The 25,841-nt window shown below is 39.4% G+C and overlaps 1 protein-coding gene across 2 annotated transcripts in view; it reads right to left on the bottom strand.

The window, feature by feature from the left end:
• BLTP3B (bridge-like lipid transfer protein family member 3B) overlaps window positions 1-21,577 on the bottom strand; it is a 60,275-nt gene extending 38,698 nt beyond the window's left edge. Inside the window, exons 1-4 of one of the 2 annotated variants that reach the window (XM_049792293.1) lie at window positions 21,373-21,577; window positions 13,950-14,096; window positions 3,896-4,058; window positions 2,759-2,797 (exon numbers count right to left, since the gene is read on the bottom strand). In XM_049792293.1, the coding sequence (XP_049648250.1) occupies window positions 2,759-2,797; window positions 3,896-3,958 (102 nt within the window). In that variant the 5' untranslated portion in view covers window positions 3,959-4,058; window positions 13,950-14,096; window positions 21,373-21,577. The remainder of the gene's footprint in view (window positions 1-2,758; window positions 2,798-3,895; window positions 4,059-13,949; window positions 14,097-21,372) is intronic. The other variant, XM_049792291.1, reaches the window with a different exon arrangement.
• Window positions 21,578-25,841: the final 4,264 nt, after the last annotated feature.

The following is a 25,841-nucleotide window of genomic DNA, read 5'->3' on the forward strand; positions in this document are numbered from 1 at the left end:
TCTTTCAGTGAAATACTCAATACCTCCTGAGTTTTCTAAATGGTTCAGTAAGTTCAGAAAATTTTAATGGAAAATATTTGAAACTAGTCTACTAAAATTCGTGATAGCAGATGAAGTTTTGTGCTGTATCTTTAAAACAAAATCTGAATATATGTAATACATACACATATGAGTGTGTATACATTCTCTGTATATGCATCTTCAGTAGAACTAGTAAAACAAGTAATTTCTAAAAAGATATATTCTAGCATAATTTGCAACACAACATATTATAGTAAAATTGTATGCTATTACTGTATTCTTTGTACATGAGGTGGGACCCTTACAGAAGAAGCTGGGAATTAAGGGAATAAGACACCTAAATCCTGTTTTAAATGAAGGCGATATTTAAATAGTAGAACTATAACACATAGATATAAATAATGCATACTAACAGGGGGGTGAACAGAATGGGAACACACCAAATGCAAAACCTTATTCCCAGCAACTGAATAAATCCAAGAATCTCCTAACTTACATTACAATGCTTGTGACCTAAATTTATCATACAACCTGGGAAGGCTCTTAATTTAAGGCTTATAGCTCTGAAACCGTGTCCCATTGGAAGCTCATCAAAACACAACAGCTAATACTACTTCCCTGTCTAGTTCTGACTTTATACCACCCCTTCTGAATTCCTCCATTTACCCTCTCTTAGGTCAGACAAAGCACACTAGAAAGCTTTGTCCCCAATTTTAGATTTTTCATGATTCAACCTGCTCTACCTACTGGACTTTATTATCATATTGTGTTAATTGCACCTCTCTTCATAATTCACTTGCTCCACAACTTTTTTCTGTGCTACTCTTATTCATTAAATGCCCTGACTACTACCTAGAAAGTCATAAACTCTCTAGTCCAGATTTATTTATACTTCACTATATTTTGATGCTTAAAGAGAAGCGTTAGCTGTTAACAGTAAATTTGGACATTTTTAAATTATCTTCTTAGCTGTCTTAATGAATAACTTGCCTTGCAAAACAACAGAGGTAAAAACAACACGGAAAAAACAATCCCTTAGTTTGAGGATAGTGGGGGTTGGGGGGAAGCCAGGATTTCTCTTGTTTATCCTAACATTTTTAGATGTTTGACCACTCTTCTAAGGTTTCTTAAATTAAGAGCTTCAGAACAATCTCCTTCACTACATGACTAGTGCAAAGAACAGTAGTGCAGTGATTTAAGGAGTTTGCATAATATAAATAGGAGTTAATGAAGAACACCTGGATGTAGATACCCGCCTATTCTTTTCTCACTGGCAACTACTGTATTTTGATAGAGGAAAAACTGCTGCACAGCCTCCGTAGGTCCCCACAGCACTCCTCAAAATTATATTGTTTATCATATAGAAACAAAAACTGATTATGAGCAAAGATAACTTAGTATTGGCCACTATGTTAACAGACATATTTTCACAAAGAGCAACTCAGCTCAGTGAAAGTACCTTTGGCTAGACAAGTGGGTTCGAGTTACCTCCTAAGCTATGCAGACAGAGGATGCCATTCCAATTTAATTGAACTTTCAGTAGCAAAAATATCCCCAACAAAATAGTGGAAGTTCAGTGATGTAATGAAGGGCTGAAGTTGGACATTTAGGCCATTGAATTCACCTTGCTTTAGAAGTCAATAAGGCTGTTGTACAGTGTACTATTGAAGAGTGAACTTTTGTTATCAATTTAGTGCACTTGAACAAGGAAAACTTTATGTAAAAAAAAGGTGACTTTGAAAGTTATATTAGCAATCTCTGAGGCTAAGATAAGTTCAACAGGAGCAAAACAAACAATCAGGCCTTGCTACCATGGGTCAAAGTATGTAATCTTTAAGAATAGCACGGCTTAAGCCGATTTCCTAATTTGGCAGTTGCATCTTACAGTCAAGAGGTTGAATCATCTCACCTCAGCATTACCACGCTTTAAGCTCTGTGTGTCAGGAAGAAGCGGTACAGACATTAGTACATTGCAACTGGGTCACTAGCAAATGCATCAAGTATTTAAAACAACATGTCTTTCCCAAGTCTGATTCAGAACTAAGGCATTACAAGCACATTCAGGAATTCAGTGCAAGACTGGGAAGCATGACAGTTAAAGGAATAGTCATTCCTAAATAAAAACAATTAAGAAAAGTTTAGCCGTCATCAAGCAGATCACTTCTGGTGCCACCACATTTCTTAGTATATTTAAAAATGAACAAAAGTAAACAAATGCAAGAATTAGCATTACTTCTAATTGTCACTGAGTCCTATTTACACATTTTACATCCTATTTATATCCAGGCTGAATCCTAGGCTGTTACAGAAACCCTGAACTGTTACACGTATCAAACCTGCCATAATTGAGATCATTGGGTGGAGTACAGATGCAGAATAGAAAAATCCTTAGAAAAGATAGCTCCAAAAGACAGGCAGGAACATGTAAAAAGGTTAGTTGGACAAATAACCACCCTTCAGGTAAATCCAAATTAAGATGCAAAGACTGAAGAACATGACAGAAAATGGCTAACAATCAAACATTATAGTGATGATGCCCAAAGCCATAGGTTAAGAAAACAAACCTACCAAGAAAAACATTAAGGCATTTTGTCTTGATCTGCCACTACCCAGAGGACAGGTAATAAAGGCCCATTAATGTTTTGGTTATTTCTAGAGTCAGGTCAAGAGAACTATATAAATATTTGAGATAAATTCTGCTACACAGAGTATATTTAGGAGTTATCTCGAAACTCACCAAAGAGATGGGATGTGTTTTCAATTTTGTCCATGGTATCTGCAAGGGAAAACATTATTCTAAAGCAAAGTAAATATCAAAAATAAAGTGAAATAAAGCATTTGTTTAGAATGTGTTTTATATATACAAATTATATTTGTAACTCCTGAACTCAGAATAATACTCCTTTCAAAATATCAAGTTTATCTGAAAAATATTGTATAGTAAATTTATGCACACACGAATTTATTTTAGGTGTTAAAAACAGAAATTCAAAGTCTAATCTACTTATCACTGCGCAGAAAACAGAGGAATAAAATAGCATCTGTCTCTAATACTGAGTTGTCAAGCATCAGGAAAATCAACACTGTCTTCCACATTCTTTCCTTTAAAAGGAAAGGAAATCCACATTTGCTCTGTTGGCCTACAAGTAATTGGATGCCTGCAACAAAGCATCAAGTTCACTGCATTCAGAAAAATCAGGACACTCTCCCATTAAGGAAAACAAAACAAAAACCCCAAAAGACTGAAGAGGTGCCAAAATCTGATCAGATCATAACTTCTGTCAAAAACAAGCCATAACTTCATTTCTTACTCTCATATTAGTATAACCTAGGAGACATGATAAACATTGCTTCAATTCTTAGCAGCCACAAGGACTAAAAAAGCAACATCTACTAGATTTAGAGTGTTTCCACATTTCCCACAAAGACCAGAATCCCTCAGAAAGATATTTTTTGAAACAGGAAAGGAACAAAAGGGAAAGCAACAGAGAGAAAAGGGTAAAGAGAAGAAATAACACATACAAAAGAGAAAAATAAATAATTATAGTAGACTAATTACCATGGGCAAATACAAGCTTTTATCTCTACACCTATTTCAGCACATGCAGGAATAAATTCTACTCAGAAAGAAAAAAAAAAAAATAAAAAAAAATTACTACTTATTTTCAACATTTCCATACGTATTTCGCGTCATCACATGAGAAACAAAAGTTAATAAGAAATTATTGCTAGTAACATCTCGGTTTTTCTCTAAAATTTTATCGAGCACACATCACAATTTTCTATTAATACAAAGTTGCTTGAAAGTTTACAGCAGCAGAAGGAAAAAAGAAAGATGTGGCTAACTACCATTGCAGCACAATAAAATACTCACCCTAATGGATGCTTTATTGCAAAAGACTTTGTTTATAGCAAGCCATGTTGGAAGATCCAGCATGTTCTGAAGTACCTCTTGATCCAGCTCTAAATTGGTCAGCTGACCTTCGCCCTTTAATGTGCTCAGGTTGATCTTGTCAGGTGACAAATTTTTGGTGAACCTAAAACCAAACATGCACCTTAAGTAAATGCATATAAAGCAATCAGCTGTCCCACATATAGCTGACAATTTAACTTAAAGCAATGGTCTGGGGGTGAGGAAATCATCTTAGGTACAATTTCACCCTGAAATGAAATGGTACCATGGAATTGCTTAGTCCCCCTAATTTTTGCATCTCATTAACTCCATTTAAAAATACATAAACAAAATTAAATACATTATGAGGTATCTTCTAATTTGTCTATCATCCAGAATAACAAATCCATGATTCAAACTATTTAACAATTTATTTTAAATTATATAAGGTAAAAGTGAATCTATTTCACTCTTCTTTAGTTTTTCAAAAGGAGAAAAAAAAAATCCAAAACCTCTACAACTGATACTGTCATTCTTAGAGCAAGCAGGAGTGGCTTAGAAGTCACTCAGAAGGAGTAACAAAAAACTACTCTTTACAAATAGTACCTTTCTATATATATTTAAAGTTAAAATCTTGAAGAGCCTTGTTTACATTATTCATTAGGTTTAATCATAGAATTTAATAACATAAACTAGAAATATACATGCACACACATAGCAGCATGGTGTATATAAAATACTGGATGAAAGGTCAATCTGATATACAAGGGCTAAAAAATGTAACTATTTAAAAGAGTACATGTGCAATAAATTTCATTATACTTCAAAGGCGCTATGATTTGCTGATACCACAGAACAATCCACATGACTGTGTCAAATGGTTCACATCCTTGTGAGCGAAAAATCATAGGTACTCCGCCCTCAAATCAACAGCTGGAGCATTATATCTACCATAAGCTGAAGAATAGGCTATACTTAACCACACTTCCATTCTGCCATGGAAAATTGTTTCTGCTCATGAATGGGGTCTAATTTTACAAGATTAGGTAGTAGAAAATACTACTGTTTGCATTACGCTTTGTGACTTTTCCCACCAAAATCTCCCCACGCTGATATTCTGCAGGCAGAGAGCAAAGGGGTTTGTCTGTCCGCAAGGATGGAACATCGCCCCGAAGCAACACGCCAGGAGGTGCAACTCCAACACTTCCTTCCCATTAGAGACCAATTTCTAACCGAACTATGAGGTCCTTATGAAGTCAGATACTCAGGGGGAGATGGTGGAAGAAGGTGCAGAAGGCTGGCAAGCTTTTCCTCTTAACAGTTTCCAAGTGTGGCTTGAAACACGGCAGGCGTTTTCTCAGTCCAACAGCTTTAGTGCATTCTTGTGATGGTAAGCTTTGGAAATGCATTTACCTAGCCTGACAAAACGCAAGCATCCATTTTCCCACTCCTATGAAACATTCAGCCAGACATCAAGAACTTACAGAGCTTCATCACTTGTCAGTTTAATCACTAAGAGGAACTCTCAAAGATCAAGACATCTGGGGGTGGAGGTGCACAGGGGAAGAAGCTTGCCCAGAATTAAAAGTTCAGTTGTTTGTTTTTTTTTAACTATACCTGAAATTATTCAGGATGTATTTCAAATAATACTAGACAAGTTTCTTATGAGAGAAGCGTTGCAATTGTTTCTGTATTGCTTACGAGGCATAAGTTATCTGGAAGGAATGAGCTCTGATTCATGAATATTTTAATAATTTCAGTACTAAAAATACATTAAGATAAAGATATTAGCAAATATATTTTCCTTGACAACTAATGTGCTTCCAAATGCTCCATTTAGAAACATTATGAGAGGAATAAAGGACTTAAAATTATTTAATTTTCTGGTCACCCTTCCTTGTTCCTTTTAACAAGAAAGCGTAATGAGAAGAGCCGAGTAACCTGCCTCAGTTAAACATCCCATCAGTAACTGCAAAATATAAAGCCTCCTATCTCAGAAATCATATTGCCAAGTCTCATCTGACTCAGCTAATTCAAATTCCTAGAAGAAAAAAAAGCAACCATTGAATGTTTTCAGTCACATCATCGTAACTCACCACTCTTGACTTTCTAGATAAGGGTCAACAAAAGAATCACGAATTGGTATTATTTTAAAGTCACATTTATACAGCGAATGCCAAAATATTCTCCCATTACACACACACACAAAGTCTCCTGAGACTCATACTCTGTGGAAGAAATCCCCCGTTGCTATGCCACACCAGAAATGCCACTCAACTTGGAGGCAGATCTAACAGTCATCTTGATCTCAACTGCAGACACATCACGGTGAAAGCCAGAGGATCTACAGGAATGGGTTTCCAAACTTCATAGTGAGAAAGACACCAAAATACCATTAAGGAGGAGAATGGAGACCGCAAAGCTGATCTTGAGTTACTTCCTACATCCTTCAGACAAAATAGGAGCCAGTCCCTCCCAACAAGGAGCAGAAAGACAGGGAAATCCATTTCAACAAGGAGCATCATTTCCCCTCCCTGCCTTTTCTACTTTTTTTTGTAATTTTCTGAGAGCGTTGCTTTGAATCTGTTACCTCTCCTGCAGTCAGCGAAAGGAAAAATGCTCTGAGTGCTACTTCATTCAGCACAGACTGACGTAAGAGAATCTCCACCTGTGAGACTACACCCTTCATTTCAAGTCACCAAAAAAAACTCTTAACAGGTGACCTGTGAGAAGGTATTTCAGGTGGAGGCACCTGCAGCAGCAGATCTCTTCATTCCACTTCTAGGCTGGAATGTGACTGATGAGTGGATGCTGAGGAGACTGTCGTGTTTCCCCAAAACCCATAGTAACTTCATAATACACAACAACCCCATCTGCTTTGTCCAGAGCTAATTTTCCACCGAGGATGCCAACACTTAACGTTTCTGTGCCACTTCCCTGCTCCTTCTAAACTCAGTTGTTCCATAGAATACACTTTTGTTTGTCTGTTGGATATTTTCAGCACCTTAGAACCATTTCATACTACTTGATATAACAGCAAAAGCTTTTAGTTTTATACGGTAGCCTCTAACTTAAAAAATAAAAAAATTAGAAGTTGGCCTATTTGGGCAGCTAGCCCTGCAAAACACAATGTGATCACACCCGTTGTAAATTCTAACTAAGAATTCAGATCTTCATGCATAAAATTAAAAGAAGAACCAAATGACAAAAAGAACAGCATTTTGAATTAAAAATTAAAAAAAAAAGCTTTAGGGCAACCACAGTTCTCCAAATGATATTGTTCTAGGATGCCATGGTACATCAAACGAGGACATGCCCCACTTAGCCAGAGTGCTTTGACTTTTCTTTCTGGTGTGCTTCGCATTCAGTCAACAGAGACTGGGGGAGAAGACGTACCACAGACACGTTGATGTGTGGCTAGTGCAAGTTCTACTGAACTTGCTGTGATTTGGTGTAGTCACGACTGACAAAACTGCTACCCACATAAAATCTGCAATTTAATATTTTAATGCTATTAACTTTTAATTTTATTATTAAATTCAATGTTAGTATTATTCTAAATATTCTGGTGTTGGAGACATTTTCTAATATTTATTGCCAGGCAAAAGCTAAGGAGGAGGCAGCATGGCTTTGGAGGTTGGCAAGTTATCTCTACATCTAAAGAACTACTGTGTCTCTTAGTACTGTAACCTAGAATGTTTAATTGCTTGAACTTTGAGAACTTATTAGGCTATCATATTTATGATACCATTTTTATGTAAAGCAGAGAGGTACTTCCCATAAAGTTAGGGTAGAATCATGAAATTCTGAATATGTAGTAATTATAGATCTTTGATTGTGTCATAATGTTTCATGATTAAAAATCTTTCATCAGGGAAAACCATTTAAAAATTCTCTATGAGCTCTTCATATAACTACTCAGAACTAACATCACCAACTTCATTATATGCACACATTCTTCTCTTTTACTTGGCACAAGCAAACAGCTCCCCCCCTTCTTGCCATTTGTTTTTCACCCTGGTGTTCATTCCTTAGAATGAGTTAATTATTCCTTAAAAACTGGGTCAAACTGGGAGCAGAGGCCTTGACAACAGGGCCCTTTCCCTGCACAACATCCCATGAACTCCTGACTGATGTTCCTTTTCTAGGGAACAGGCCGAGTGCTAATACCCACTACTCGGTACAAGAAGTGAATAAAACAGAACAGTGAAAAGTAAAAGGGAAGTGCAAGAGGAATGTAAGTAAAGGGCATGGTTGAGTTCACCAAATATTTACATTTCACTGTTTTGCTGTGGCAGTAAGACATCACTGTTATTGAGGTAATACATACTTGGTTTGCTAACACCACAAGATATTCTTAGCAAAACTCTTTTCACGGATTTAGCTTCAATTTCACAAACTACCTTTCCTCCTCAAAACATACGATTTGAGGTTTGAATTACTATATCTGATAAAACTGAATTGAAATTCATGCTAATACTCAATTCTATGAGGTAGATTAATGCTATAAAATATTTTACACTTTAAATGCAAGAATCCAGAAATATGAAGTTATCGATACCACAAGCAGCCTGACAAAGCTCCCTTGGGTACATATATACATACACACACACTAAGTACTACCATGCAGTTAGACAGACAGTTCAACTTTAATTTACAGAGAACAGATTAAGAGTTTAGTGAAAAGCGTAAGACTGCACAATAACAGCACAGTAGTAAGAATTGTAAGTAGAGTATTAAGTTACAATCATTGTATTTTGTCAGGAACACAACAGTTCTGTTCTTTTCATTCTTTTCTCTCTAAAAATCTACACAGAAGATTAATTTTTTTCCTTGCCCGAAATATTTATTTTCTAAAGTTTTGTTTATAACAATGCAGGCTTGGAGCTCTGAATGGAGCACTCCACTATGCTTGCAGAGAAGATGGCCAAGAAGTAAAACTAGAAACAAAAAAACAACCAAAAACCAGTAGAGAAGACAGGGGAAAACACTTCTCTTGAGAACACATGGTTTATGGTATATGATTTGTATAATGAAGGCCACAGACCACATATGAAGCTTAGAGTAGTGTTCCTCAAAAGTTTGGAGAGAATATCAGATGTCAAGTTCATCAACAGAAACTCCAACCTCTGGATTTAACAGAGAAATAACAGAAGTCTGGATTGCATATGGACACAGGATTCTCAGCTGTTTTGCACATCTACTCAATATACAATCTCTTCCACCTGCCTCTACCATATGCCTCCCTTGATTTTAAATAAACTTCCTTCAGTGATTTGATCCTGCATGTATGCTTTAATCATGACAGACTATTAAATCATAATATGTGCCACATGTGTTGCTTATCTCCTTATTATGAACTAGAACTCCTTAAAAAGATGTATGGTTCAAACCAAACAGCTCTGAAAAAGGGAAGCATGACCTACCAAGCGCTGGCAACTGCATCAATACAGCAGAAATGGAACAGAAAGATAACTGGGTATTTTTCCTGTTCCTGGCTGAACCATGTTATCAGACCACAAAGGTACTCTACGTTTCTGAAGCAAGAAAACCAGGTTTTTTATCAGTTGAGTTTCTGATAAGATTATCAGCTTCACACAGCTCTAGGTAACAGAGAGAAGGAAGTCTACCATCATTCTGCTCACTGTACCACTTCTATTGTGTTTAAATAGAAGTGGAACAGAACTAACTCTTTGTCAAATCTGCCACAGAAACAAATCATTGGGATCACCAGAGTGTGTGCTGTTATAAGTGACTTCCTCTCATCCGGTGTAACACCACAAATCAAAGCTGATTTTCAACAGCAGTTTTGATCTTAAAAATAAAAATAATAAAAAACCCTAAATCCCTCTCACCTTTAAATAAGAAAAAAAAATAAAGTCACAGCAAATAGCATGCTGCAGGCAACATAACAATTTCCTCTCTCGTATTTTCTTTCCTGTAGCCAGAAGTATCGTGTCTCAGAAGCAAAACACCACCTGCTATACTTTTCCCCAAGGCAGCACATCATTGGTTAAGTCCAAAGTACCAAGATGCTTATACCTATTTAGATGGCAGCAAGTCCTAGGTGAGAAAAAGACAGACTCCCTAGATTAAAAAACAACTCTACATACCAGAAACATCAAGCACAATGACAGACAGAAAAGTTCTTAGTAGCATGCCCTTCTTGATTCAGGTATCACAGGAGAGAAAATGTGAGACAGACTAGAGTCATACAGGATTAAAGATTTAGCTGCCGTTAAGTGAACGGCTCACAGACCAAAGACAGACTTTACAGATGCAACAAGTGATTGACCTGTATTGAAACGGTAAGGCACTAATGAAAATTTTGCGTGGATGTGATAGACCAGGGAAAAAACCAACAACAACAAATACAACCCCCAAACTTCCGTAAAAGATGTCTATTTTAATCCTTCAGACCTATGAAACAAGATTAGAATCAAGCAACTGAAATCTTCTCTTAGTATTTTAAAAAACATCAACCAAAAAGCATCACAAAAGCTGCTACAAAAATTAACTATACAGTAAAGGCTTAAGGTTAGTAGGAATTGGCCAGAAGACTGCAAGAGCAGCAATATCTATTATGTCCAAAGGATACGTAGAATCCCAAAGGCACTGAGTATATTTAGTAATGCCCTAGAAAAACTTGGTGAACTATGAAGTAACAGAAACCTTTGAGTGAATCCTGGCTGTCCTAGGGACATTTTAATTTTAATGCAGTGTATTGAAGTAGTATTTCACCCAGAAAGAAACCATTAAATATGGTTTATGTAAGATGTGTAGTAAATGACTTTTAGCTCTGCAGGCTGAGTTAAAATGTGTAAAAGTTGACAGATAACATTAAAGTCACATTCATCAAGTCCACAGAAAACTGACCTTCTGAGGAACCCAAGACATCAGCAAATGGCTTTGCAGCAACACCCAACTCATTGATGATGCAAAATACTGAACATTTGAAGATACAGTTCATGGAAACTACCGGGTTCTAAGGGAAAGGTATGTTTTTAGGAAATAAAGCTGGAAGATACGAGAGGGTGAAAAACTGTCTGGGATACATGAAGGTTAAAGTACGTCTATGTACAAAAAATGAATGGTAGGTAGTACTAAATATCACCACAAAATATGATGGCATGCCCTCATCTTGGACACTGCATCCATTTCTGAAAATATTAACACTAATTAAGAAACAAAGAGGATAAACAAAAACATTTATGACAAAGTAATGAACACTACACAAAAAGTTAATTGGATGCTCATTTATCTTAACATAAGAACAAAAACACACACAAAACTAAAAGAGAACACATTTAAAGCCAGTAAAAGGAAACACTGATTGCAGAACATTTTAATGCCCAAGAAAACATCAGGATAGAATACAGTACCAAAATCAGAAGCTTCAAAGAATAAAAAAAAAAAAAAAAAAAAAATTAAGGTACTTGTGGTAGGGTTTGTAGGGAGAGGTAATACCTTTTATGCCTACAACACAGTAAGATTAACCGGATTCGCTATGACACATAAACACTTAAGTTCTTTAAGAATATTCACAGTACATTAGGTTGAAAATAAACACTTGTGAGGATAAAGTTTAATATTTCTGAACAAAAACAGTCCTGCAAACAATGGCACTCTCACAGTCTGCACCAGGAAGACAGCATTGCCATAGCACTGTAAAATCTCACCACCACTGTCAGTAGACAGCAGGTAACCAGCAGGCAAATCTACAGCGGACAGAACTTTGGTGGTCTGAGAGGCTATCTTCCAGTCTTTATCCAGAAGTCATCTATATCAGCAATGTTGTGTCCTGCATAGATTCCCAAATACCATGCAGTTTCCTCCCAAGAAGCCCCTATCTGTAGATGAACTGCAAGGGCTACCATTCCCTCATTCTGCAAGCTATAGGGAATCACGAGGGACTCCTAAACGCAATACCCACTGCAGCAGCTACATCTGTCACCAGACTTTACAAGTACACCCCTCAGTACCTATGATACCTGACTGGCACCTTCTTATACCCTCCAACATCAATTTGTACAGGAGAAGGGTATCACCCCTTTACTCATGGGTAATGTGGCCACCCCACACGAATGCCTCCATGCTCTATTTAATCACACCTTGAACTTCTGTAGAATCAGGTCAGGTGTGCATTTGGTGGCTCAGTGCAAGATGGAGAACCCTGCATGGCCCACTGGATGTCCAGCATGGAGAGGGTCTGCACGATCCGCTGCGCAGCATCTTGCCAAGGTGCTCCCAGGCCAACCGTCTGGAGCAGGACAGAACATTCCAGTTTGCACACCCAGCCTGGACCTACTGCTCTCAGCTGGCCACAACTTATAGCACACTAGTCAAGTCCAAAACACTACCTACAACCCTACAGTTTCAGGTGGGACTTGTCAGGCTACTCTACAGGACCTGAACCACCTAACACTCATCAGGCCTTCTGACTTATCAAAGTCTGAAGACAGATCTTCCTTTCCAGGCACTAATGAGGACCCCGACTCAACAACCAACCTGTATTTGTGTAATGCGTCTGGTGCGGTGTCACACCACCCCCCTTATTTCTCCCATCCGAGGAGGTGAAGTGCTGAATGGTACATCTGCTTTGCTGATGCTTTCCAAATAATTGCCTCCACTTCATCATGACACAGGACTTCGGCGTGGACGACTACTCCAGCTGACTTCCTAAAGACAGCTTAGTACACTCATCCGTTCACTCAAGACCCATTCCATACCTCCTCAAATACTGACATTCCCACCAACTCTCTTGACAGTACATAAAGCTTCCCCCAGTTAATTCTGTAATAATACATACAGGAAATTATTTTCTTTCTATTTGGAAAAACTGTATTGGTTGCTTTTTGGGTACAGGCAGAACTCAAACAGCTGCTGTCATCAATGGCTATTATCTAATTATGTGTCATGCAGCAGATCTGCTCAGACATAGCCAAGCACTGTGCATAAATGAGGAGCTTACACTGCATGAATTATAATCATCTTGCAAGTAAAATATTGCTCAAGCAATTTCTCTTTCCTTTATGGTAAATCCTCACACAGACCGATACTGGCTTTTCTACTCCATGAGTATTTTCACACACCACTCATGCAAGCATAGAAATGGTCAGTATTATCAAACCCCAAAAACTTGTTTCAAACATGACAATCCTATACATGACAGATCTTAATGCATACATTGAGTACAAGATAACATAAAATCCTCATGTACTAAACCATATGTAGCAAGGTATACACAACTTCCACATTGCAAGCAGCAAAAATAACACCGCACATTTTGAGAACTTGCTTATACTTGGTAACTATTAAATTCCACTCAAAATACAACATTCTGCACCTAATGCAAAGAAAAGCCACTTGATGCAAAATAATTTAATAAATTTAAAATTAAGAAACAACAGTGCCATGTAAAAGCATGACAACATCTGCCTTTTGGAAACCACATCATTTATTAATGTGATATTAGCAGACATCTTTTTAATGCTAACCAATCAGATCTCAGAACAAAATAAGATTTTTCAGCAAGACATTAACTAAAAGGACTATTTTAATTAAAAAAAATCAGCTATTCTCTTCTGTAAACTAGGTAAAAAGCTGAGTGATCCTTCAAATATCTATCAATACAGAGGTAATAAACATCAAGTTACAAAAAGGAATTAAATAGGTGTAAATGATAAACAGCAAATGTCAAACAGCCTAAAGATATTGAGAAACACCTAGAAGACTACGTCTAGAAAACATACATAAAGATACGTTTATAATGGGATTGCTGATTTACTTCACAAACCACTTTTGCAAATTTTGTTCAGGACTTAAAAAAAACCAAACCAAACCAAAACAAAAAAACCCAAACCCAATACACATAGCTGCACAGCAAACAATTATTTTTTGCAGAATTTTAAGTTACAAAACCAAACAGGAAAGAAAACAGAATTAATATTTTATAGAGCTCATTTCACTCCCAAGTTTATATAAACACAGACCACCTCTTACATTTACTCTACAAAGGTGGGAGAGGGGAAGTTACCTGAGGGCAAGGTATTCAGACAAAAGGCCCCTATTCCTGGTGAAAGCAAGTGGTCAGTTGCCACGGCTTCTGAGAAGCTTCTGGTACTCATTTTGGTGGTAAGGATATTCACAGCAAACCAATCTCCACCAGAGCCAGCTGGGATCGCTGCAGGGAACGGGACACAGGGGACACACAAGGGATCAAGTTCAAAGGGAAAAAGGAGTGATACAATAACGTAAGAGTTTTAGCTAAAGATAACTGCAGTTACAACAGTTTGTTACACATCATGACATCATAGAACTAAAAAGGAAACGGATCTCTGTAAAATGCTAGATTCCCATAAGAACATTCCTTGCTGTCTGATACTACAATACTGCAGCCATGTTTAAATGAACAGCTTACGGAGAAAATTTTAATCTTGCAGAAAAGGTCTATATAATATAGCCAAGTGGTTTCAGAGATAGTAAGTATATTTGGAATGTGAGAAGGAAGATAGACTGGAGACACAGCATAAGAGGTTTTTATTTTATTTTTAAATGGGAGACAATTTTTCAGTTTTGTTTTGCCTAGCCTGTGATTTCTCAGCCCACATTATTTGTCCCTATTCATGGTGTCTCAACTTCACTTATTCAAAATTCACACTAAAGAAACATGACTCTACACAGTTAAGGGAACAGGATTTCTTGCTTTTTTTTTTTTTGTATTTGAGGCAGTACTACAAAGACCTGCACATGCTTGACATTCTGATTTTGCAGGCTATGAAATTTTAGTACATTAAGCTTCTCAAAAATTGAAAATGAGAATCTTTAATTTGGCAAACCATGCAGTAATTTAAAGAAAGAAATTTTCTGTTAACTGTCTTCACTTTAAAAAGATGCCTCAGCCTAAGTATAATTCCTACACTTTTACGCTTTTGGGTACAATACAATCCAAGTATTTGGACAGTGCCCTTAGTAGGCAGGTTGTTGGGATATTTGAACAATATTTAGGAAATTTACCACTAAAGTGAATTACAGATACTTAGTTACAAGGGATATTTTTTTTTTGGCAGACCTCCAGATCCCCAGCAACGGGAGCAACTACAATACGAGAATTGTTCCGGGAGTAAGCAACCACGTAAATTCCAGATTCCTAGGTAGCTGGATCCCAAGGCTGCTTCTTTGGCAGTCAGATAACAGAAGCAGCCAACTTCTCCGAGAGAATAAAAGCTCTGGTGTTCTCAAGCTATATGGTAAGCTGCCACAAAACCTGGGCTGGGGGCATTCTTCACACAGCAAGGCTCGTACATCCAGAGGGGAGCCTGGAAGTACTAAATGCCACAGCCTGAGTTGCAGCTCTTTTTTTACTTTTCCTCTCCTGTTTCTTCCCATGAAAAGAGGAGTCAATGAAGAGATCTGAACCCTGGTTAACACCATCTCCACAAAGATGTATGTAAGAACTTCTGCGGGAGCTACCGGATTGAGAAACCTGGGCTTCCCTGCAAGCAGCCAAAACCTAGGTATGTTGTGTAATTACTTGGTAGCAATTACTCTCATGATTCGCAAAAAATCTGTGAAACAAATCACTTCATGTAAGACTTCATAATTCCATTAATGTTTTATCAGAAATTATCTGATCTCCTTTGCCCAATCTGCTTGTAAAAGAAAGCAGAAAATAAAGCAAAATACACTTTAACAAGCACCTCTCCCTCCGGAGGTTATTTAGTACATCCTTTTATAACCCTTTGATGTAAAAAAAAAAAACAAAACCAAAAAACCACGCTAAGGCTTAAGCAGGAGAAATACCAAATTTTAAAAAATGTAACTGTGGGCTTTGTTTTGATTCTTACATACTTCATAATCATTTGAACGTAAGACACAATTTTATTCCTCACAGGCTTTATATAAATACCCTTTTTCTTGAGAATGCTTCACACTAGCGTATCACCTACTTGAACACAAAGCAATCTTCAGCATCATTTTTATTCTGAAACTTATTTCCCAGTAAAACTATTCTGAGAATCATTTAAAGAAAACGATCACATACTATACAAGTAAAATCCTGCTCATTAATTCCTATTGATTCTGCAAATGCATTAATTTTTATTATGTATACATAAGAGTTGTCTGACTTCAACAAAGCTTCAGCAGAACTTTAATTGTACCAATAAAATGTCTGCAGAATCAGCATCCAGGTTTATAATACATTTGCAACATAATGTAAAGTAAGCTGAAAACGATAAGTCAAATTCTGTGAGTTTATTTTATTAACCCAAATGCTAAGGAAATCTTAAGAGATCTTTCTGAGATGTAACACAAGATTTAAAAGTAAATCTTAATAAACATAATGATTAAGAATTCTACCAGCAAATACATTATTGCTGGTTTATTGCCAAAATACCTTTATAATTTCATAAAGCACCACAGCAATTTCAGTTTGGCCTTTTGGAAGATGTTCTGTTACAGAAGCTTAAAATGCAATACCATCCTTGAAGCTACTAACAAAACAGAAGAAAGTGAAAGGTTTTTTTTATTTTTGTTGAAAAAAGCATTTATTGACTCCTTTATGCTCAGCAGAACACTACCAACACATTCACACAGACAAAACAGTTGGCATTAAGTCTCTACGTAAATACAGAAAGTATTGAATTTCAAACATAAGGGAATTTAAGAAATAGAGGATTATAATGAAGCTTTAAATTGCTCCTTCTCCTCATTCTCTTCTGCTGTCTCAAGCACCAATCCTTTACTACCTCTCCTTTTTCAGACTCGTTCTTTCACTACGTGCAGCATTTGTTTAAGATAGACATTATGCTAACACTTTCTGTAAGCATTCAGATTCAACATAGATTCATTCAGAACAATGTAGATTGTTATATCTGTCTACACTGTGTTTTGCAATTTTCCCCGCATACTACACAAGCCAATAAAGTCAGTCGCATAGAATACACTCTAAAATCCTCAGTACAAAGCAAAGAGAGAAGCTGGTTTACACTTAGTCTAGGAAAAGGACACACTTTGTGTTCTATGGCTGGCTAAAAGAATCAGGTAACTTCCACAAAACTAAAGTGACATAGAAGTGGAATACACAAAACTGACAATAAGCAAAAATTCTACTTCTTTTGCTACTAGCAGAAGTTTCAAAGTTCATCCAAACAATTTTGGTCATCTAGTTACAGGAAGGAATGAGCCCATTCTGGCCAAATAAAGATGTTACATGATAGATTCTAAAAGGAGTCACCTCAGATCTCTTGAGATGGCAACATCCCTCACCAAACAGGAATGTCTTGCTGCTATAAAAGCAGGGTGATACACAGGTCAAATATTTAGGTAGCACATGTATCAGTGAAGTTGTACCAGATGATGTAGGATATCAGTGTTTACAGCAGGATCAGCTGATTCCTGATATCCATACAATTAGTATGCTATTCTTTGTAAAATCAATCTTCATACGCATTTTAGAATGATTTCCCAACTATGAGGTGAAAAAAATTGTCACAAAATTTATTGCAATTTTCTTCTACTGAAATGTTAGTATTTTCACATCTATTGCCTCAGGTGAGCAAAAGCAAGGGTCTAAGTTCATGAAGAATGCTACATAAACCGAAAACAACTGGGGTTTCTGCCATACCAAACACTTTTAAACCTCTTACTGTTTTCTTTGTGAAAATAGCAAATAAGGTTCAAACAAAGAATGTATTTTTTAAGTTGAAGCATGTGTTATCATTGGTAAACTTAAGAGTTAATATCTAATTGAGATGAAGAATGTTATACTCAGTGGAGCTGTTCAACTCAACATAGAGGCAAAGTTTGTAAGCTTTCCTTCATGCTGCTTAGATATATTCTGATAAACAAAACTGTTTTTCACAGAAAGGCATGGATATTGCAGATACTTACACAGAAGACTCAGACCACTCATTAACTAGAACAGGAATTTCAGACAATGATACTAAAAGCCAAAAAACACCTGAAAAACCCTTATACAAGTCTGTGTCAGTAACACCCAATCTCTGTCAATATCTTGGATCCAAACAACTCAAGATTCAAACCCCTGTGGTGGATATGATCCCCTTATAGCCACAGACAGTATAACAGGAACACTATTGTGAACTTGCATAGTGCAATCTGGAGTCCTACTGGAAATCTTTAACACCATCTTTTTACACACTTGCCTACAAAGTCTAACTAAGGAAAAAGAAGTAACGCTGAAAGGTATCTGCTCTTATCATAGCAGAGCAGTGCATGGAAAATGCTGCAATAAAAGGTGCTGTTCAACAAGAAATCTCTCACCTGTGAAAGCATGTAACAGCACAGGTGAAGATTCAACACAAGTTTTAGTTCACTGGGGAAAACCTTCACAGTAAGAGTAAGGGATCCCAACACTACACAGAAGAGTCCTACGCACAGTGTCTCATTCCTACCTTTGTAAAGGATAGTGCCATGATCCAGATACTTGTTTCATTTTAGGGCACGTGTGTTATGAAATAAAGACACTTCACCATCCACATTCACAAAATCCCCAAATCTAACACAATATGGAGCTGACAAAAATTAAAGCCTCCAAATGACAAACTCATCTCTTCAGCTCTAGCAGATAGCATTAATTTCATATCCTACGCCAAGCGCCACATAATCTGAAGAACAACAAAAAGAAGTATTGTGTTCCCACCCCCTTCCCTCCTCATTTTCTTCCGCAGCCTTGGAGAAGAGCAACACATGTTGAAGACAGAGGACACAGCTTATATTTAAAAAGTTTTTAAAAGATTATGAGAAAGCTAAATCTCATCACCAAATCCTGACATAAGATACAGCTTTGTTACAAGCTGAGTAAATAAGCTCTACTACCTTCACTGTTCTTAAGCCGTAACACAGCAATAAGACAAAACTTTTACAAAGGTAAAAAGTCATTTAAGATACCAAAACTGTTCCAAAATGCAGTTTGGATCTTCCTCTTCTTCTTGATCTCAGACTTTTAAGACTCATACCTACATAAAAACTTTCCCTAGCTAACAGGCTCCTTCGCAACACCAGTGTCCGTATCAGTTCATCTAAAAAACACTGTAAACTGCTAAATGGAAACTACGCTGCTGAATGACACAACGCTTTTACATTTGCATATAGAGCATCTAGATAGTAAGAAAGCTGAAAATGGCTAACAGATCAGTAACAGATATTGCAGCAATCTTCACAGCAAATATTGCTAAATCAATGATGATTTGGGGGACAAGCTGACCTCCAGAGATCCCTTCCAACTTCAACCATTCTGCAATTCTGTGATTTGTGGCAAAAAAAGGAAAGTACTTCTCTGTAAATGAAGGTACAAAGTTCATATCTTCTGGTTTTTGAAGTACATACTAGACTTGGCATTCTTCAAACATAAATGCAATCATCAAAAATGAAAGTAAATTGAGATAACAGGATAATTCTTTCCACTTTTCATTTATTATATATGGACTTCTTCCAGTACATTTTAATCCTGCCACTAATACCTGCTTTGCTGAAGATGGCAGATAGGTGTCAGTTTTGAGGAACTATGAAAACTGCAGAACAGGAACCAATATAGTAATACAGTACGAAGTGAAAGTCTCCTTTGGCACCCTCTTTATTACAGGAAATTCTTACGTATGTGGCTCCACACTGAAATAAAACAGTGTCGTGAAGCCTACCTTAATCATGTTCTTATAAATTGTATTAAAGAAAAACCTGAAATAAAGAACAACATTATCATTTTTGTTGGAAAACCAAGTTCCTCAAATTTAAAAAGCCACCAGATTTACAGGTGTTCATGTCATTTGAATTCTGATTTCTTGTGTAACCAACTTCTGGAACCACTGAAGCACCAGTTCTGCAGGGAGAAAAGATATTATCTGATCATGTGATTAAGAACACCCATAATAAGGGGCTAATAATACTACTATCTATATTTTAGGTAGCGAACACACTCTTTTAATGTCGACATAGTGTAGATCATAAGCCTCAACTTCAGCTTGCAAACCTCAAATTGTTAGATATATTCCATAAGCTTTTTAAAAATGATGAAACTTGTCACAATCATTTGACTCAAGGCTGATGACATCTTCATATTGCATTTCCATTCACACAGTGCTCAGTTATTTTCATGTGAAAACAAGATCTCTTTACCAGCATTCCCAGCCAGGAGTAGGGCGAGGGAGAAAAATTATTCTACTACTGCTTCATACATCATCTTTAGAGGATAGATATCAAAGGATTTGGGATGAGAATTGTGTTTTCCTTGTGCATCATCAACAGGTTAGTCCAGTGACAATCTGTCATTTAATTCGGTTTGATTTTTTCTATTTATTAGCACTGATGAAAATAAACACCTGTCAGAAATACCACACAAAAATAGAATAAAACATTTTGAAAAAAATAAGCAAATAAGGGACAAACATTTCAGGCTGTATTTTTTTAATTTATAAAAGTAAACTCCGAAGAATAACAACGCTGCAGTATCATGACACATCAAGTACCTGAGAGGTTTTTGTCTCTCTTTAGAAAACGGGAGAAACGTAAAGTGGCTTTTCAAAATCGTATCAATCGGGTTGTGTACTTCCTGTAGTTTTTCCAGCAGGTGACATTGACAGCTACAAGATTTTACCGTAGAGGGTTTGGGGTTTTTTTTCCCTTTGTTTTTTTCCGTTCTAACCCACGAGGCACGTCAGATAGGATTCCAGGCACCCCGAAAACGTCGAACTTACTTCCCCCTTTTGGCCGTGCACCGGAACGCGTCTCCTTTGTCAGGAGCCCTCACCTGCGCCTGCGAAAGCTCAGATGTCGCGACAGGACCCGCCACGACACACCCCGAGCCCCCCCGCACCCCCACCCAGCGTACCAGCCGGGACGGCGCCTGTGAACACACACACACACACACCCCGCCGCCTTTGAATTACGACGAGATTTGAGGTTTTTTCCCCCGTTCTTTTCCACGCTCCCCCTCGCACCCCTTCTCGCCGCCACAGGCCGCTCTGAGGCGGGGGGGGGGAAGCCCCGCGGGCCCCCTCAGCTCCCACTCCCGGGGAGGGGGGGCTCGGGCCTGCTGCCACGGCAGCCCCCGCCCGGCTCGGCTCGGTGCTGCGGGGGCGGGCACCGTCTGCCCGGCGGGGAGGCGACCGGAGCCCGGCGGTGACTCACTCCTGCGCCAGGCAGGCCGAGCCCCCTCCTCGCCTCAGGCGGGCGCCTTGGGGCACCGAGCGAGGGGGGGGGGGGGCGACTAGGGGCCGTGGATGCGGCTGTCAGCGCCGGACAGCCCCGCACAAGCAACCGGCCGCCCCCAAGAGTCGCCCCGAGGAGGCGGCTCCAGCTCCACCCTCGGCGGGCTGAACGAAGCCCGGTCCCCCCGCCCCGCTCCAGGCCCCGGCGGCCGCTCTCCGCCCGGAGACGCGGGAACGGGAGGTGCCGCCGCCGCCCGCCTCAGCCTACCCGGGGCACGGCGCCGCACTGACCTGGAGAGATGCTTCAGGATCTGCTTCTTGATAATCCCCGCCATGGCGTCTGCCGGCCCGCGCCCCTCACGACGACCAGCCGGCACCGAGGACTCGCCTCATCCCTCCGCCTTCCCCTTCCCGAGGCGGGGAGACCGCCGTGAGCGGGAACCGCTGCCTCCGCTCTCTCTCACTCAGCGCCCGCCGCCATCTTGGCTGCAGCATCGCCTAGTGACGGGGGAGGCGGCGGCGGAGGCGGTAACGGGGAGGGACGGACGGACCCGGAGCCACCGCCCCGCGTCGGGGAGCGGCAGCCCCGGGCAGGCGAAGGCTGAGGTGGGCAGGGGGCTCTGCCGACCCTCGCTTGCTCGCAGGGTACCCCCTGCCCGCCGCAGCCGGGGTCCGCCTGGTCAGCGCCGCCGTCCCCCCCTCAGCCCCTGCTCGCCCCGTCCGCCTTTTCCCCGCTCTCCTCCGCCGGCTGCTTCTTTTCCTCCCTCTTCAGCTTTCCCGTCTCCAGAACTCTAAAGGCGTCTCTCTGCGTCCCCGCCTGTGGAGCGGGTCCCCCGTGGGCCCGGACTCGCCCCCATGGCGCCCAGCCCGCACCCTGAGTGACCGACCCCGGTTGTTCTTTGTTTGTTGAAAATCTGTTACAAAGTGCCCACTAAAAGGGCTTCTGTGTAACAAGAACAGCAACAACAACAACAAAATCCCAGGTTCTAGCATCTAGCAAGAATTCCTCTCGATAAAATGCTTAGTTAACTGCGTGCGTTAATTCCTGCGCGTCATGGTCTTCCCAAGTGATCTGCAGAGCTCGTTCACAGAAGCAGTATTTAAAGTTTTTCAGATAAACTCCTTTACTCTAGCTCTTTCATAATACTCTCACCTTGACTAGCCAAGTGAGACCATTACCCTTTTTATACCTCTGTTTTATAAGCAATATTCATTTCCAGCTACAAAAAGCGTTCCTCACATTTGTTTCCATCTGGGACCCCCAAAATCATTCTGAAATGACACACTGAGCAAGCAAACAACCCCAAATTCAACCCTGCCATCTATTCTTCCAGAGGAAGGTGGAAAAGTTGCTCAGGCAGCAAGCCCTGCCCGAAAAGCCACACGCCTGATCTTGGCCCAGCAGAAAGCCAGGACAGCTACGGCTCCTACAGCACCGCACCAAAGGAACGAGGCCAGGTAAAAGGAAGAAAAGCTTACTGACAGAAACTTATAATCATATGGCAATAAATTCGTATGTATATACACATATATAATGTTTCCCTTAACCCAAATTCCTCAGCAATTACTCAAACCCACAGACTTGTAAAATCAGGTTGTTCCCGAGGTGCTTACATTTTGCTGGGTATCTGTGGCAACTATAAAGACTACAAGTTATTTTGAGAGAATAGCTTCTCATACTGTAGCAAAATTTCCAAGTCAGTTAAAAAATAAATGTCTTGTATTAGTTATGTTCATCCAGTAACCCTCTTCTCTGGGGGTCCCTCATTCAGAAAAGGTATCTTGAAGAATTTCAGTGGTGGGTAACCAAGTACCCTAAAGAGCAGTATTAACTGGAAAAAAAGAAAAAAAAGCCAAAACCCAATTGTAAAACTAACAAGCTTTTCAGATGTGACCTCTATATGAAGGGTGGCTTGCTGCCTCTATAATATAGTCTAGGGCTGCAGAGGAAAGATATCACATACTATTTTCTTTGCTTCTCATATACATAACATTAATAATTTACATGCAATGACCCAAAACCCCAAGGATCTTTAAGTCAGAAATATGAAGCAGTAACAGAAAAAATAGGTCAGGAGATGAACATTTTCGATTGATTTTTGCAGGCATTTAAAAATCAGTCAGTTGTGTAATACTGACCTCATTATATTCTTTAAAGGGATTTATAAAGTGGGAATGAGCTGTGTATGAAGCTAACTCTTCTATTCCTGTTTTAAATTCAATTTTCTCAACTAGAAAACATTCTGCCAGTATCTTGGAGAAACAATGCTCATCATCATGATGGATCAGCTTCTCATCAAGAAAGAAAATACGAGGGGCAAGGAAAGTAGGACCCATGCTGTGTGTTCCATTCAAGCGTCCTGCAAGCATGGCCCTGGCAGAAAAGGAAAAGTCCAGAGGCTCTTCACTGACATGAGAACTGGAAACCAGACATATTCCTGTCTGGCAGGGTTGATCTGAATTGTGACCTCATGTTCTCCCCCATCTCCTGGAGCACACTGAATGGAGTAATGGAGGAAAATAGCACAGATCAATCCCCCACCCCAGGGAACTAGAAGGGCATGTGATAAGGAGCCCAGCTTATCCCTTGGTTCCAGCAGAGTATGTGACACTTCTTTTTAGAGCCTGATGCAAATTAGTGTCAGGATATCCCCCGACTATGTTTATTAAGACTTTGGACCGATTCTCCAAATCACAGTCGCATGTTTGCCAGCAGATGAATTTCTGCTAGCATGTTCATGATAATTAGACCACTCCTATGTGAAAATGGTCCTTGATACAAAGTCCCAAAGTCTAACTCCTCCTCTGAACAGGGAAAGGCAACCATTTATGAAGGACTTTGTGTCATTAGCTGTCACCTTAATATGATAACCTCAAAGAGGAAGAATGGCTTAGCATTCCTGACTACTTTGCACTTGCAAACATTGCTATGTAGCATTTCTTCATTTAGCAACCAAGGCTCTTTGGTCTTGATTTACCAAAATGACTCTCAACCCAGTGAGGAGAAACTGTGTCACAGGAGAAGAAAAGGGGTGGCTGCAGTCGCGGATCATCCTATGTATTGCCATGGGTCCTGCTGATCTGGACCCTGACCCACCAACTTTCCATGCTGACTTCAGACCTGCCTGGTCACCATGGACCTACCTGGTGATCCCTGGGCTATGCCTGGCCCTTGCTCACCCCACCAGACCTGATCCTGATCCTGACTTGAGGATTGACTTATGGGCTTGACCTCAGACCTGCTTCATTATCACACACTTGCCTGCTGACCTGGGCTCTGGGCTGCCCTCCCACCCCTGCCTGCCTTGCTCCCCGGCTGGGGCTGGTGGGACAGGCCCTGGCTGGCAAGGTCCTGCCCTGCTGGACACAGTATCCCCCCCCTCAGCTCCTGGCTTCCCTCCCTTACGGAGCAGCTGGCACTCATGCCAGCAAGAAAGAACCTCACTTGCGAGTGTATCCAGGATACTAAAACGATCTCAAAGAAGAATTTTGGCTTATATTTACCACAGGTAATTTCTAGGGCCTATCTGTGAACTCTTCCAACTCAACAGAAGACCCAAGAACCCAAGGATGTACAGAGTTCCCCATCAGGCAGTCATCTCATCCGCCAGCCTGGCCTTCACCATCAACTGTATAAAGAAAGGTGCGTGGAGTTCAGTTTATGGATGCTAAGTTGAGGATAATGCCCCCCTGTGTCAGGGTCAAAGAATGCAGTAACTTCTTCATCAAGGGTAACTTTCTTTGGAAGCTCTAAAGAACCTGCAAACTCTGTAGTTGATACCATTCAATCATTCTGAGGCTGCACATTCCCACAGAGTTGAGAGGAAAGAAAAACAAAAACAACTAGAGCCCAAGCGGCTTCAGAAACGTGAAGGTCACAGAATTAACAAAAAATATTTGTTGTTTTCCACATTAAATAAAGCAGTAGCAAATGTGACCTAAGAAGTTCTGATTTCGTTTCAGCGAGTGGTTTGTTTCATAAATGCAGAATGAGAAATTCAGCATGGCTTCATATGCATAATGCAAAAGATGATGGTCTGCCTTCAAATGCAGACGTGCAAGGCTTACGTAGTCTGGCAGACCATTGCTCAATGTTAAAGAGCATCACAAAATATCAATTCTAAGCTATTTTAAGGGTCAATGTATGAGGTTTACTACCATGTGGAAATTTTAAAGTCCTATTTATTTGTCCTTGCTATATTACTGACGGTCTTTGTTAGGTACTCATATCAACAACAACAGAAAGCATTATCAGAAGAGTCATTGCAATACATTGGTGAATACGTAAACAAACTCAATAAATATGTGAGTTGCCCTCAGTTAGCAATGACAGTAAATATACCAACTTTAGCTCCCAGAGATTTTAAATATTTATGTGTATCAACCACTACACATAAATCTAAGTGAACTTTAAAAGCCTGGGACTTGTCCTATAGGTCCTAAAAAAAAAAAAACCCAAACCAAAAGTAACTCTGAATTCCATACAAGTCATTGAATGATAACAGACGAAGTCTCATAGAGCTGGAGCTACTATCTAGAAGAGAAAAAGTGATTCATTAAATTCTGGCTTCCACCTTCATTTTCACAAGGCAAAAGTTAGCAATAGCTATAACAATCTTTTGTGTCTAAATTATTATTCTAAAAACTTTATATTATTAATAAAAGGATAAAGTAAAAATTATGTGATTTTAAGAGTAATATTTTATGTTTGTCTGTAACACTGTGAATACCTAAAGCATTTGTCACAACTCTAAGTTTTG

Source organism: Accipiter gentilis, chromosome 34, assembly GCF_929443795.1.
Source record: "Accipiter gentilis chromosome 34, bAccGen1.1, whole genome shotgun sequence".
NCBI lineage: Eukaryota > Metazoa > Chordata > Aves > Accipitriformes > Accipitridae > Astur > Astur gentilis.